The 13,118-nt window shown below is 43.6% G+C and overlaps 1 protein-coding gene across 10 annotated transcripts in view; it reads right to left on the bottom strand.

The window, feature by feature from the left end:
• The window catches only part of LOC121301234 (unconventional myosin-IXb-like), a 54,385-nt gene that overhangs the window by 22,692 nt on the left and 18,575 nt on the right, over window positions 1-13,118 (bottom strand). For 7 of the 10 annotated variants that reach the window (XM_041230386.1, XM_041230388.1, XM_041230390.1 and 4 more), the window contains exons 3-15: window positions 9,412-9,506; window positions 6,742-6,804; window positions 5,157-5,256; window positions 4,648-4,748; window positions 3,880-4,009; window positions 3,459-3,548; window positions 3,215-3,331; window positions 2,774-2,908; window positions 2,391-2,512; window positions 1,966-2,107; window positions 1,618-1,813; window positions 1,439-1,514; window positions 1,144-1,236 (exon numbers count right to left, since the gene is read on the bottom strand). In XM_041230386.1, the coding sequence (XP_041086320.1) occupies window positions 1,144-1,236; window positions 1,439-1,514; window positions 1,618-1,813; window positions 1,966-2,107; window positions 2,391-2,512; window positions 2,774-2,908; window positions 3,215-3,331; window positions 3,459-3,548; window positions 3,880-4,009; window positions 4,648-4,748; window positions 5,157-5,256; window positions 6,742-6,804; window positions 9,412-9,506 (1,460 nt within the window). The remainder of the gene's footprint in view (window positions 1-1,143; window positions 1,237-1,438; window positions 1,515-1,617; window positions 1,814-1,965; window positions 2,108-2,390; window positions 2,513-2,773; window positions 2,909-3,214; window positions 3,332-3,458; window positions 3,549-3,879; window positions 4,010-4,647; window positions 4,749-5,156; window positions 5,257-6,741; window positions 6,805-9,411; window positions 9,507-13,118) is intronic. The other 3 variants (XM_041230389.1, XM_041230391.1, XM_041230387.1) reach the window with 2 other exon arrangements.

The raw sequence follows: 13,118 nt of genomic DNA, 5'->3' as shown, positions 1-13,118 counted from the left end.
CGTACTGAAACAAATCAGACGACTAAAAGAGCTAACTGAAAATCTAGAAGTCAAACTTACTTTACTAATTTACTTTACTGTTACATTGCAATGAAAACGCCCCACGCTGTTTTTCCAGCCTAAGTCTTGCATTCTTCCAGGAACTGCTTCGATTCACCTTCTCCACCCTTATTTAATTTCCCATGCCACCTACAGGTTGTTATTTTCTTTTTAGTAGCTTTGGTTATTTTGCCAGCTTCCTTTGGTTAAAGAAAGCTTTATCAGGCTCTGGCAGCCTTTCGAACTTTCCTGTTCTTCCCAGAGAAATGAGTGTATAAATCACAACAAGACCAGACTGAATCAAATATTGCACAGCGTTCCCAACGGCCGAGCAGTGATTTAAAGCTTTGACAGAACAGCAGATATCGTTTTGGAAAGGTTTCTGGAATCGCAAAGGATCAGGTGCAGAGCTGGGTGGCTCTAGTGCTTTGAAAAGGAACTCTTGCTGCTTTGAGATATCGGCTTTAAACTGACTGTTCTTGTGGTCTGGTAAGAAGCCAGATCTCATTAGGCGCAGCCATTTGCACAGCAGTACGGTGTTAGCTGTGTTAAACCTGTAATGCAATTACATGTTCAATAATTCAAGCTGTCTGTCAAGCTGTGGTGGGTGCTAGAATCTGCATCAGCTAATCACTGCATCATTACTATTTAATCAATTGCACACAGGCAATTACAACCAAATAAATATATTTCTCTTTGAAAAAAAATCGGAACGCAACTTGTATTTATGTAATTTGATACATTTAGACTTTTGCAGTTAACATAATTGGAGCAAGTTATCATAGCAATATAGAAGAGAATTTAAAACAGGTAGATGCAAGTTAAAAAACTTTTTTTTAAAAAGTAGCCCGTCCTCAAATGAGAACAATGGCACTTAACGGGTTAAGCACTTGTTAATTGCATACTTAACAAATGCCAGTTAATTGCATACTTAAATGCCAGTTAACTGCAACTTCTTGGTTCCCTAACGCCTGGGTTTTAAAGAGGAGTTCTGAAGTGGCTCCGGGAGATTCTCTCCCTACCCCACATCCCACCCCCTCCCCTCCACACCCAGTCTGTCTTGAGCCTTTCCCTCCGAGTGCCCGTCTCCTCCAATCCACTTACTTCTTATTTGAATAGCTAATAAAGATGTCTTCGAAAGCGTCTAGGGAGCACTCATCCAAATTATCAAAGGAGAAATCGAGCAAAGAGAAGCGGCTGTGGAGGGAACAAAACGGCACAACCACCGTGAGCCACCTGAGCGCTTCTCACAAGGGTGGGACAAGCGGCTCACGGACAACTCCCTAAACTGGGATTAAGAGATTAGGTGCCTTTCATAGAGAAGATTAGAGGAAAGCGCGTTGTGGAGGACGCTCTCCAGAATAACTTCATTGAAAAACGATTCTAGATTTGTGCTTACCGGTACACTTTCTCTACGGGCTTGTTTGCTCTCTGGAGCTCTCCCAGCGGCACACGACAGCCACGGCGTACAACACCTGAAGGGTGAAGGAAAAAAATCAAAATTAATCTGCGCCATTAAAAATCTGGCCACCGAGCCTAGCTGCTTCATGCTAGCCCGGGATTATGTGGGAGTCTCACCTGCCGTCTTGGCTGCCCAGCGCCGCCCCGCCTCACAGAAGGCAGCTATGCCCCGGATGGCCGCGCGGAGGATTGCCCAGCGGAATACTGCCACTGGGTCCATGCCCACCAGCTCGCGGATGTAGGCACGGTCACTACTCCGCAGCAGCGCCACGATGTCCGGCCGCATGTAGTCTGTGTTTTTCTCCCTGAAGTCCTGCAGAAGAAAATTGAGAAAGGCTTGTAGTCAAAATGTTTGCTCTTCAGTTTATTTTAGTGTGACGAACCAACCGATGCCCACTGTACACTATTTGCTGCATTGTCTACTAGCCATATTGGGGTTTACAGCACACATGGCTGGCTTTGCACCTTGATCTGATACTTGACTTTCCCTGCAAAGTGTCTGATGATGAAGGCTGGCTCCATCACTGGGGTCCCCACAAAGAACTGGTTGCCGTCATGTTGCTGCTTGAACTTTGCTAGCAGGGTCTTGTTGGTAGCATGTGGAAAACTACAGAGAAAAAAAATAATAAAAAATTAAAAACACTCCTGTATTGAACACTGAAACAAACATTACAGCTGCCAATTCATATGGAACTGGAATAGCACTTAGAGAGGCACTATAACCTCCTCCTGCTGCAAGTTTGCCTAGCAGTTGTAGCGGCAAGACAGTCAAGGCAAGGAGGAAGCTTGTTACCAAGCTGGGGAATGCAAACAAAACAAGCTGGCCAGTAAGGGGTGCACGTTGCTAATAAAGCTGCAGCACCCAGTCCTAGCTCAGGCAGGGCTCTTACTTGCTCTCCTCGTCCAGCAGGTGGAACAGACCGGTCGGTTTCTTGCTGATCAGGTGAATGCAGCCCACGTTGTCCGTGTACTCAATGTTGTGCCAGCTGATCCCCTCGCTCTGGTACTCCTCCTGCAAGACAGACGGAGGGAGGGAGGGTTTGGCGATTAACCCAGTCATGCATGAACTATCGGAAATAGAATTGCTTTATATGGGAGGAGAGAAATTGCATCTTTATGCATTTGCATCTTCAGTATGTCACCTTATAAAAGGAGTAGAAAGATTTTTTTGTTTGTTTTAATCTGTCCCCATACAAGGTCAGGGTATACAAGCCTCATGGCAGGTAGTGTAGAGAGCGGCGTGAAGTGCCTGCTGGGCGGTCAGAGCGCTCACCTGCTCCAGTTTGAAGATGTGTTGATTGAAGTAGTACTGCAGCTGCTCGTTGGCGTAGTTGATGCAGAACTGTTCGAAGCTGTTTGTTTCAAAATCTTCAAACCCAAAGATATCGAGAACCCCTATAGATAAACACTGTAGGGGGGGGGGGCAAGGCAAGGCAACTTGAGAGGTGGAAGTCAGTGAACATACAGCTTTTACAAAATATTGCACAACACTAAGCAATGCATTAACAGATCACTTTTCCCTGTGATCGCAGGAACTCAAGGTTCTCATAAGGCAGGGTCTGGATGGAGGTTTGATTGGTTCAATCAAACAACGATCAACAGGGTTGGAACAAAGACCAGGAGTGGAAGGGCCAATTTCAGACAGCCCTGTTAAAACTCATCACACACACAATCTTCAATACCCTACAATGCAGGTTAAATCTCCTATTCTTACTGTAACAGACTCCTCCATGTCCTTCTTGTTCAGAAGGGCGTGGTTGATTCGCAAGACGATCCAGTCAAACAGGGCGCTGTACAGAGACTTCGCCATGGAGTCCCTTGCCGTGATAGCCTGGAACAGAGTGGAGGAGAGGAGAGTTCAAGGGGACAGCTGACACACAGCCCCAGCAAGGCACTGCTCTACACAAACCAAGCCCCCTCCCCCGTCACTGACCCCTCCCTCGAGAGCTCTCTCTCACCTCATTGAGGCTGTACGGCAGGATGAGCTTCTCATTGACAGTCACTGTCTTGCGTTTGGTCAGCGCCTCCACCAGCATCTCCTCTTGAACCTGGAAAAGAAAATTCAAAACAGGGAAATGCAGCGTGGGTTTACGTTGAAGAAACAGGGTGAGGCCAATAGGGGGCGCTCTGCATCTGCAGATAAAACCACCTGGAATATATTTCGCTATCACAGTTCGGGTTACTGATGATCTACTGTGCCCCGTTTTACTAAAAGCTATACCATTTCAAATTGAAAGCACGCTCAACGTTGAGTGCACTTTTTAACCTCAATTACCTGGAGTGACTCCAGCATTCGGAACGCTCAGACCCTGTGTCATGACGCTGTCATGGAAACAGACAGGCACTGATGTGAAATTGGTGTAGCCAATGACAGCTTACCTTGAGAAGCTCCGACAGAGTGTTGAGGACCTCTGGAGGACCCACTTCCAGGCCCTCGTCTCTGCCAGAAGATTTCTTCTGATACCACACATTGCCCAGGTAAAGAATGGCAGACAGCACAGAGAAAATTCTATTAAAAAAAATAAATAAATAAAAATAATGGTTAAAAAAAGGATGTCTAAAAAGATACAATATTATACAGACGTGATGTGAATTCATTTGTAGTTTGACAAGCACATCAATGATAAAGGAGGCAGTATTTAAATGCATCACAGATTTCTGGCACTCTCTGTAGCTACGTAAATCCTGAAGCCATAAGAAACAACAACAAAAAAAAAAAAAAAAAGGGGGGGGGGTCTTCTCTCCAGTAAAGCATTTAACTTGCTCTGTGTACACACACACTTTCTTTTAATCTGTGGTGTTTGTAAAGTCATCTGTGTATAGTTACAAAAAAAACATGAACACTCATTTTAACCAATATGACAAGGGATGTTGTTGCTGTAGTATCCAGGGATATAATGTCACTACATCAGTTTAGCACAGAGAGTAGGATAAGAAGGTATAAAAGGATGATGAGGGATAGCAAAAACGAAAAAGGTAGGGAAGCCCACACAGAGTTATAAACGCATGGTAGCGGCTACCAGTGAAATAGCATCTAAAGCAATATATAAATAATCTGATTCTGTCCTGTTAAACTCAAACCCCCTAGGTCAGGGAAATGGTTTGCCAAGAGGGGACAAGCCTCAGTTGCCTCCCTGGCTCACTCACTGTTTTTTGGTGGATGGCAGGAAGCCCACCATCTCCATTGCCTGCTGGAGCCTCTCGAAGTCATGCCGGAGGTCCTCCCCATCTTCAATCTTAAAGTTCTGCTGCAGGACAAGACAGGAGGGACACGTTAAACCAAGCAGAGCTCTTCACAAATCATCAGAGCCGGCACAAGCATGCAGGCTCAAGAGGGGGATCCTGGGAATACGCGACATCTGTTACAATGGTCAGTATCTACTATAATGAACACATTTTTTATAAAAGGAAACTTGAGGATGGATTAGCATGAACACTATTCCAGAACACCTTACTATCAACACTTAAATATGAACAAATAAAACCTCCTATACAAAACCCCCCTACTGAGGAGTGTGGTCAAATGTGGCAGCATTGCTCGATGTGCTTCGTTTCTAAAGCAGGCTTAAAAGGCGATGGCGATGACAACTCACATAGTTATTGCTGTGCTGCAAACTTTTTGCATGGGGTTAAATGGCCCGCTGTGGCAGACTTACCTGCTTGAGGTAGATGTAATCGTCTGGCTGAAGAAGCTTAAACTCCTTGCGTTCCTCCTCAGAGGCACCGAGCAGCAGGTAGTAGAACACGTGATAGTTCCTGAAGACGAGAGACACACGAATGAACAAACTGCACAAACCAAAAAACCTGCCCCACTTTACCTAACCTTAAACCGGTGGCTCAGAATGACACTTTGAATGCCACCTAGTGACTAAATGAACTGTCCCTGACCAGATCAAGAGATCACACAATGCCCAGTGTGACAATTACAGCAGACGTACAATGCCCTGCAGTTTAAAATCAAACAGCAAGCACGCTTCACTGTGAGGATTCCAGGGGAGTGGGACCACATGCTGTGGGAGGCATGCTTTGAACTGGAGAGCCAGCCATCCATAACAGGGGCAGTGCTGGGTGGGGGCTACGCTACATTCTAGCCATCTAGGATTTTGGCTTTCCAGCTTGTTTTAACAGCAGTCAGCTAATTCACCAGGCCTTCAGGTTTTCAGCGTTTTACAAGGGCTCGGTTTCAGGTTTTTAAAAGTAGCGTCAGATTTCACTTTACTTGTACAGTGCAATAAAAAGTGCAGCCAGGCTGGTAGGATTTATACTTCACTGCTACCGAATAGCAATGCTTTTGGTTTCCTTTAGAAAGCTAAAGAAAGTACCTGTGATGTGTGATGGGCATGTTAAAAAAAAAAAAAAAAAAACTTTCCAAGTTTCCAGTGGTGTCCCCCGTTGCCCTCTTAAGACACGTCAAAAACGGTAGTTCTCTAACAAAAGCCATAAACAAGCAGCCCTATGCAAACAAAGCTGTGCAGTCAGGCAGCAGTGATAGGAATGCAAATCAGCAGATCAGAGTGCAACAGAGTTGCAAATCAGTTCCTCAGTGCACAGAAACGGCACCGCTCGACTATCCAGTTACCCTGTGAATCTGCTCCCCATTGTGCCCAAATGGTATGCAGAACTGGAGAGCATGGTGCTGTTTCTATATAAAATGTTATAACATAAAAGATAAAAGGTTTCCATCAATCTTTCTCTATATTAAAATTGCCCATGTGTGTATTATCAATTTGTATGCTAAACAGACAATGCCACACCAATAGGAGATCCATACTGACTGTCTCTTGTAAAAGGGAAAGACTGAAATCCTCTTTAAAAAAAAAAATCTCACCATATTCAGGCAACCATACAGTGCCAAGATCCAACAATAACACCTCAAAAAGGATATTATTTTTGACATTTCCTAGTGCCGTTTTGTATTGCTTGCTAGACTGCAAGCCCTCCCAGCGAGCTGCAAGCTGTAAAAGAACGCACCTCAGCTGCTGTAATACCAGCAAGACTATAAACAAAGTGTTGGTATCTCGTATCTCAGAAGACCACCCTTTCTCAATAATGCTTAATCCAGACAACGGTTCCTGGTCTGGGTATTTAGTGAGGCAGCAGGGAATACAAGTCTGTGCTGCCAGCCCCCAGTGTATTACACAGCACCTCTCACACAGCCACACTCATCAGCAGACCCTCTTCCTGCACGCAATGCAGGAATCACAGGGTAGCACGGGGTCGTGACCTGCTACGATTTCTTGCCTTTCATTCTTCTCCCGGGAGAGCAGCCGAGACTTCTCAAGGAGGTACTTTTCAACCACAGCTCTGGAATGCAAGAAATACAGAATTGTTAATCGCCAGCATACACAGGTCCTTACAAAGGCTACGCAGTGGTGTACAGTACCAGGTCCGGCCCGTTTGAAACCCTTGGAACAAACCTTATTAGGAACAGGGCAGGTATCACGAATCAATGGCAACACAACAGATTGGGAACTCTTCACAGTAGCAATTCTGATAACACACTAGTCCCGTACGCATATGGTACAGCAATGGATAGTCAGTGTGTATTTATTCATACTATTGGTAGGTCTATTAACGGCTTGTGCCATTGTAGCTACAAGTTCCACTTAGTATCAGGGCTTCTCAAACTTGGTCCTGGGGACCCCCTGTGTCTGCTGGTTTTCATTCCAACTGAGTTCTAAATTACTGAACTAACCCAACTAATAATGTATTTAAATTCGACCTTTTAACTTGTTTCGGTACTTAAAACAGTTGCAGATTTCACATTAGCAATAACATTTTATAAGTAAGTTGAACTCTGCAACTAAGAGTGGGAAAACAATTTAAAAAAAGGTCAAACTATTAGTTCAAATTAAGGGTTTTGTTAAGTAATTGAGAGCTCAGTTGGAATGCAAACCAGCAGGACCAAGTTTGAGAAGCCCTGGTATAGATGCTATGTACTGTCAATGAAGATCATTTCAGGGATAATGGGATTGCAAAGCCATTTCAGCCACTCCTGGTTTTAGTACATGCTTGATTAGCCACAGTGTACAGGTAACAAGCTCAGGTGAGTCTTATTAAACTCATAGTAAAACCAAGAATGGACCAAAGTGCTATGCAATAGGAGTCTTATTTTCATTGCTGCATTTAGTAAATTGTGTCAGTGTACATGGGACTAGTTAAATAATACTCTGCTAAAGGAACCAGGTCATACCACTGAATCACTATGCACTGAAAATGGTATTATTTACTCTCCTGCGATCTGTATACACAAGTCAGGTTTCTCCCAGGACTCTGTCTATTAGTATTGGAATCAGGGAGCCGATCAGCCACACCGGGTTCAGTCTGAAAGCACTCTGCACTCAATCAAGGCTCTTCGAGGGGGAGTTTGACAGTATCTGGTTTAATTCAGTCAGCCCCCAGCCTGCCAGTTCAACAAACCACTACAGGCACTCAGCACAACAGAAAAGGAATTAGACAGCCTGAATCATTGCAGGAATCATCGCTGATTCAACAGAGGGGTTTGATCAGTTAGAACAGGGGAAACTGAATTCTTTCCTCATCAAATACCACACCAGTGACTACATCTAAAAAGGCATGCACACCTATTTTAAGTTCTTCCATACACTCAAGTTAAAAACTATACAAAACTAACCCAATTCTTTAAGAAAAAGTCAGTCAAGGAGCTACATGTTTCAGCTAGTGCCTTGTACATTGACGAATGCATGACTTCTTGACTTAGTTTCTTACAGCTTCCCTTTATAAGGACCTTGCATTACGGTGTAGAAGGATTGGGGTTTGGTTCCATAACATGGTTTGTGTTATTTTTTTTATTTATTTTTTTAATGCATGTACAAAAGTCTCCTCCTACACAGACACAGCAATGCATGCACATTAGGACAGGATCATTCTTGTACCAATAAGTTCTGATGCACGGTTCTGAAAGAATTCAAACAGCTCGGTATCTATGCCACTCTAGATCACGCTACAATAGTAGTGTAAAGCTGCAATACGTGGGTGAGAATCCAGATTGTTGTAGGCTATTTACAGGACACAGGAAACCAGTTTTGCTAAATATTTTGGTGCAAGGGGGAAATAATCCAAGCCACAGTTCACACACAAACAAGCATATTACACGCGCAACATCCGGATGCAAATAAAACAATACTTCCTCAGAAGGTCCACTATTTCACTACATTGACAGAGTTGATAAAGGCTTTCTAAACATCAGCTGAACTGTGGAACGGCTTTGCTATACGCTATCTGTTACCAGCACAACCTCATTTTGTTCAGTTGCATAAGGCAGGTCTAAGATTAAAGACATTTAAAAAGCACACTCTTACAGAATGGAGGTAATACCAGTTGATGCTACAGGAAGTCACTGGTTTATACAGCAGGGTAATTTGCCCACCTCTACTCTGACGTCTCTTGCACCATGGCAGTTTCCCTTTTACTGTGCAAGTCTGAGACAAGTACTCGGGTACATGGATCTAGAGGTGACATGCCAGGCACTGCTCCAGTCTAAAAACACCTATCGCTGGTTTAACAGACCCTGGTAAGCACTAACCGTGGGCTGCCTTTAGCTGGAACATTACCGTTCCAACACACAGGCGTCAGGCCACAGGAGATGCTTGAAGTTTAAATTACAGTTCATTTCTGAAGCTCATTCTCTTTCACATTTGGTTACGCTTCCATTTTCAGATCTGTACCTCCCCATTGAAAAGAGGAAGTGACACGAGGAAGAGCCATCAGAGGGAGGGGCTAAAGCCACCATGAGACTTCCTCCTGACGCACTGCAGGTCAAAGGGAAGCCAATATGAATGAAACAAACCAAAAAAAAAAGCACCAGGAGAGGATCAAGTAATGATCGTTTGAAATGCACAGTATGCGTTGATGCCGGTCAATATGCTCTCACTGAATGCGACTGCTTACCCTCGGACGACCCCACTTTCCAAGTAGTTGACCTGGATGAATTTTCCAAAGCGGCTGGAGTTATTGTTGTAAGCAGTTTTCGCGTTTCCAAACGCCTGCAAAACAAAAACACAATGCAAAAGCATGTTAAAAGAACAGCAGCAATTTATAGAAATAATATATCTTATCTAGATAGTTTTGCCAATATTTTTTTTTTGTTTAATGTAGGTTGAATTATTATATTAGGTATATGAACAGAAGTGAGTTGTTTTGGATTAGGACCTCACATTTCACACCTGACGCGTTTGTATGACAGAAACATGACTGAACCCCAAGCACACGGAAATTCACAGTATTGGGGAATCCCAAAGTCTCTCTTATCCACTATATTTACAGTTTATTATTGTGGATGCGTTAAGTCTGTGCTGCTTAGTTCTCTGTTCAATAATACGTGGTAACAATCAGTTATAAGCCATTCAAAGTGTACCCCGCCCCCCCAATTGACCTTTTCTGTTACGCACAAATATACATTCAGTGCAGTCTAACCAAGAATCCTTTTACTTGTGGCATTAAACCAGACCCAAACCCAAGCTAGAGAAGAAATGGACAGGGCATTTCCCTCCCCCATCTATTGTAGGTATTTTCAGAAAACCGGAACAAATCTAATGTCACAGCTTCTCAGGGCTCCTGGGCGCTGCAGGGTCATGGGAAAGCCAGAGGTCAACGGGTCTACATGCTACCAAATAAAACTAAAAGTTGATCAGCATCACAAGACCTGAAAGTCACGAGGGCAATGACACCGATCAATAGGAGCAGCTGTCTAGCGATGCTCCACATTCTACCCAACATCCCCACTGGCTAATTCCAGTGCAAGCCATGAGGTTTTCAGGCAACACTGGTGTTGAATAGGCATCACTGTTCTGCAAGCACTACAGCAACAAAGGCCTTTGGGGAGGGAAGCAAGCACAGTGCATCTGTAACAGGCCCTGTATTGTTCCAGCGAGACGGTGACAATCCAAATACAGTACACAGTAGGGTTTCAAGCAGCTGGTTAATTAAGTGTTTTACAGACTACTTAAGTCTCTTCCCCAAAATTGACATGCATGGTATCAATTCAGTTAAGCACTTCAACGTTCCAGTGGGCATCTATGCAAAATAGAAGCCAGCTAGATCTGGAAGCTGATTGGCTGTTCGCACTCAATTGTTTTCTAATTGCATATAGTGGGAAATATTGAGCAAGTCTGCTACAATGAAATGCTTTAAAAGCATCAACCAAATCCCCCCTCTGTTTTTAGAGTTCAACGCCAAAGCTTTCCATTTGAAAAACAGTCACACCACTGAAGACCAATTCCCCAAAGCGTTCCTCCTTCATCAATCAGTCACAAGAAACCGCAGCATCGAGTCTAAATTCACAGCAAACACAATTTTTCACTGCCAATCAGAACTACCCTTAATAGAGAACTAGCCCAGCCAGTCCCAGCTTGTCACAGCTTGTCTCCAGTTCCCCTCCTACACAGAAACCCACCTCCTGTCGTTTTCCACAAACAGGTATGGGATTGTTCTCGTTTCAACAGGGTTACACAACTCCGATTCTTAAACAACTGCTGTGGGAAGTCATTGGAATGGGAATTAAAAACAATGGAACTGACCCTAGTGATTCTGTTCTCTACTGTTATAGGATAGGGCTTCACACTGCAGAAGCACTTACAGTATATGTATGGTTCTGACTCCCATTTGCCTCGTGCTGCCATTTCACAGGCACTTGCAAAAGCAACAAACACTCTACTGTAGTCCAGTCTAACTATGGCCCCTGCATTATAAAAGGGGAAGGACTTTATATTTGTATTATTAATGTCTGAAAATGAACCGTCTCTTTCTGACCTCAAGGGAGTCACTAAACCCGGTGAGGAAAAAGGTACTTATTACATAAAATAATATTTCCGCCGCTCCTTGAGATCGCCGTTTTATAAAAAAGGGGTCCAACAGATGAAAGTTCTTATTAATACAGCTTCCTAAAGTTCAACAAAGCTGTATACTTTACAATGGGGAGTCAGGGCAGGCAAGGGGCTAAAATTAAACCAAGCATGTGAATCCATCCCGGCAATATTACTGAGACAGACCCAGGCAGAACAAAAAGCTTCCTACTGAAGGGCTCCCTGAACAGCCAAGCTAGTTCTGTTTTTTTTACTCACCACCAGAGCTTAAAAACATGATTACAACATGCCTTGTTTAGGAAAACCTTGCTAAAACTTTTCTATGCGAAATCTGAATCTGCAAGTATAGCTATATAAATACATTAAAAAATGTAGTTAATTGGAACTTCAATAATTTATTTTAAAAACAGATTTTTATTGTTTGATTTAAAATGAGTCCCAAAGTCATAAACATTAGAGATGTTGCATAGTACACCATGCAAATCTCAACCATTTTAGCAATTATCAATATTTACCGCACAATTAAAATGCAACGTGTTTTAAAGTAAAAATCATACAGCGGTATAGTCAATACAGTAAGAACGCAGGAACATGCAAAAGAGATACTGGGCTCACGATTAACATGTGTTTGCATAAAAGCCAGTAGCAGAAAGATAAATATTCCAACGAAGCAACACAGAAAGGCCACAGCACAGATGCACCACAAGCAGAGTGTTGGGGAACGGTTTGTTTAAACAGCTTTTCAAATCACACCAATTGGTACCCGTTAGTAGTAATTTCCTTTTACTTTAATTTCCCTTACTTTAAAAGGAAATCCAGCCTCTACTCTATTTCTAGATCAAAGCACTGTAATTGCAGATTTCTCCGCTTGTGCTGCCACTCAAGCGAGATACAGCAGTTTTGAATTTTACATTATTTCCTCCTCCTGTTTTAGATGAGCATTCTCGGAGATACAAATGTTGCTTTTGACTAATCACGCACAACTGCTCAATTCCTTGAGTACCTTAAGGGGTTAAAAGGAATCTCCCATCCCCGAAAACTACAGGAAGGCTAACGGAATACAAAGGGAAAGTCTGCTTGAGAAGCATCAATCACAGCAACCTTGTGCACAATTCCTTCAAGCGTAGAGTCGCTGTACAGCGAATCCTTTCAGATTTACATTCTATTAGAAAGGACTGCCAAAGACAAAACAATGAGCAAAAAAATAAAAATCTACTTCACTTCCAGTTCAAACTACACCGGACCTGTGAACACCCTGGAATGCGTAGAGGGCACTCAAGGAAGTAACTCGGGGGAGGCACTTCCCGAGCAGAAACCCAGCGTCCTGATTGGCGGATTATGCCGGGAGGAGAGTCCTGTCTACAAACACATCGCCGTCATTGTGCTGAACCAAGGCTGTCGTTTAGTCTCAGAACCTTCCGATCTGAGGAGGTGGAAGCCTGAAGAGGCTAGGTTGGACTTTCAGTTTGAGAATTAATTTGGCATGGTCAAGTGGCGCAGTCGGTTCATTTTCTGGGATGAAAACCGGAATTTGGTGACCTCAACTAAGCTGTTGCATGACTCACGTCCTCTATTTGTGCAGTGAGCAAAGAAAGCAGGACCAGGGCAAGTTTCAACAGGCACCAAAATCATTTGACTTGAAACCAAATGCCAGGCCTCCTGAGGTTAAAGGTGAAACACCCCCTGCCCCCCCCCATTTCAACAACTTTCCTGACATCTGTATTAGATTCCTCTTCCCCCCCCCCGACCGCCTGATATCTGATCAAAGACAGACATTACCTTAACAGCCATATG

This window comes from Polyodon spathula, chromosome 27, assembly GCF_017654505.1.
Source record: "Polyodon spathula isolate WHYD16114869_AA chromosome 27, ASM1765450v1, whole genome shotgun sequence".
Classification (NCBI taxonomy): domain Eukaryota; kingdom Metazoa; phylum Chordata; class Actinopteri; order Acipenseriformes; family Polyodontidae; genus Polyodon; species Polyodon spathula.
This window is presented reverse-complemented; position numbering and strand designations above follow the sequence as displayed.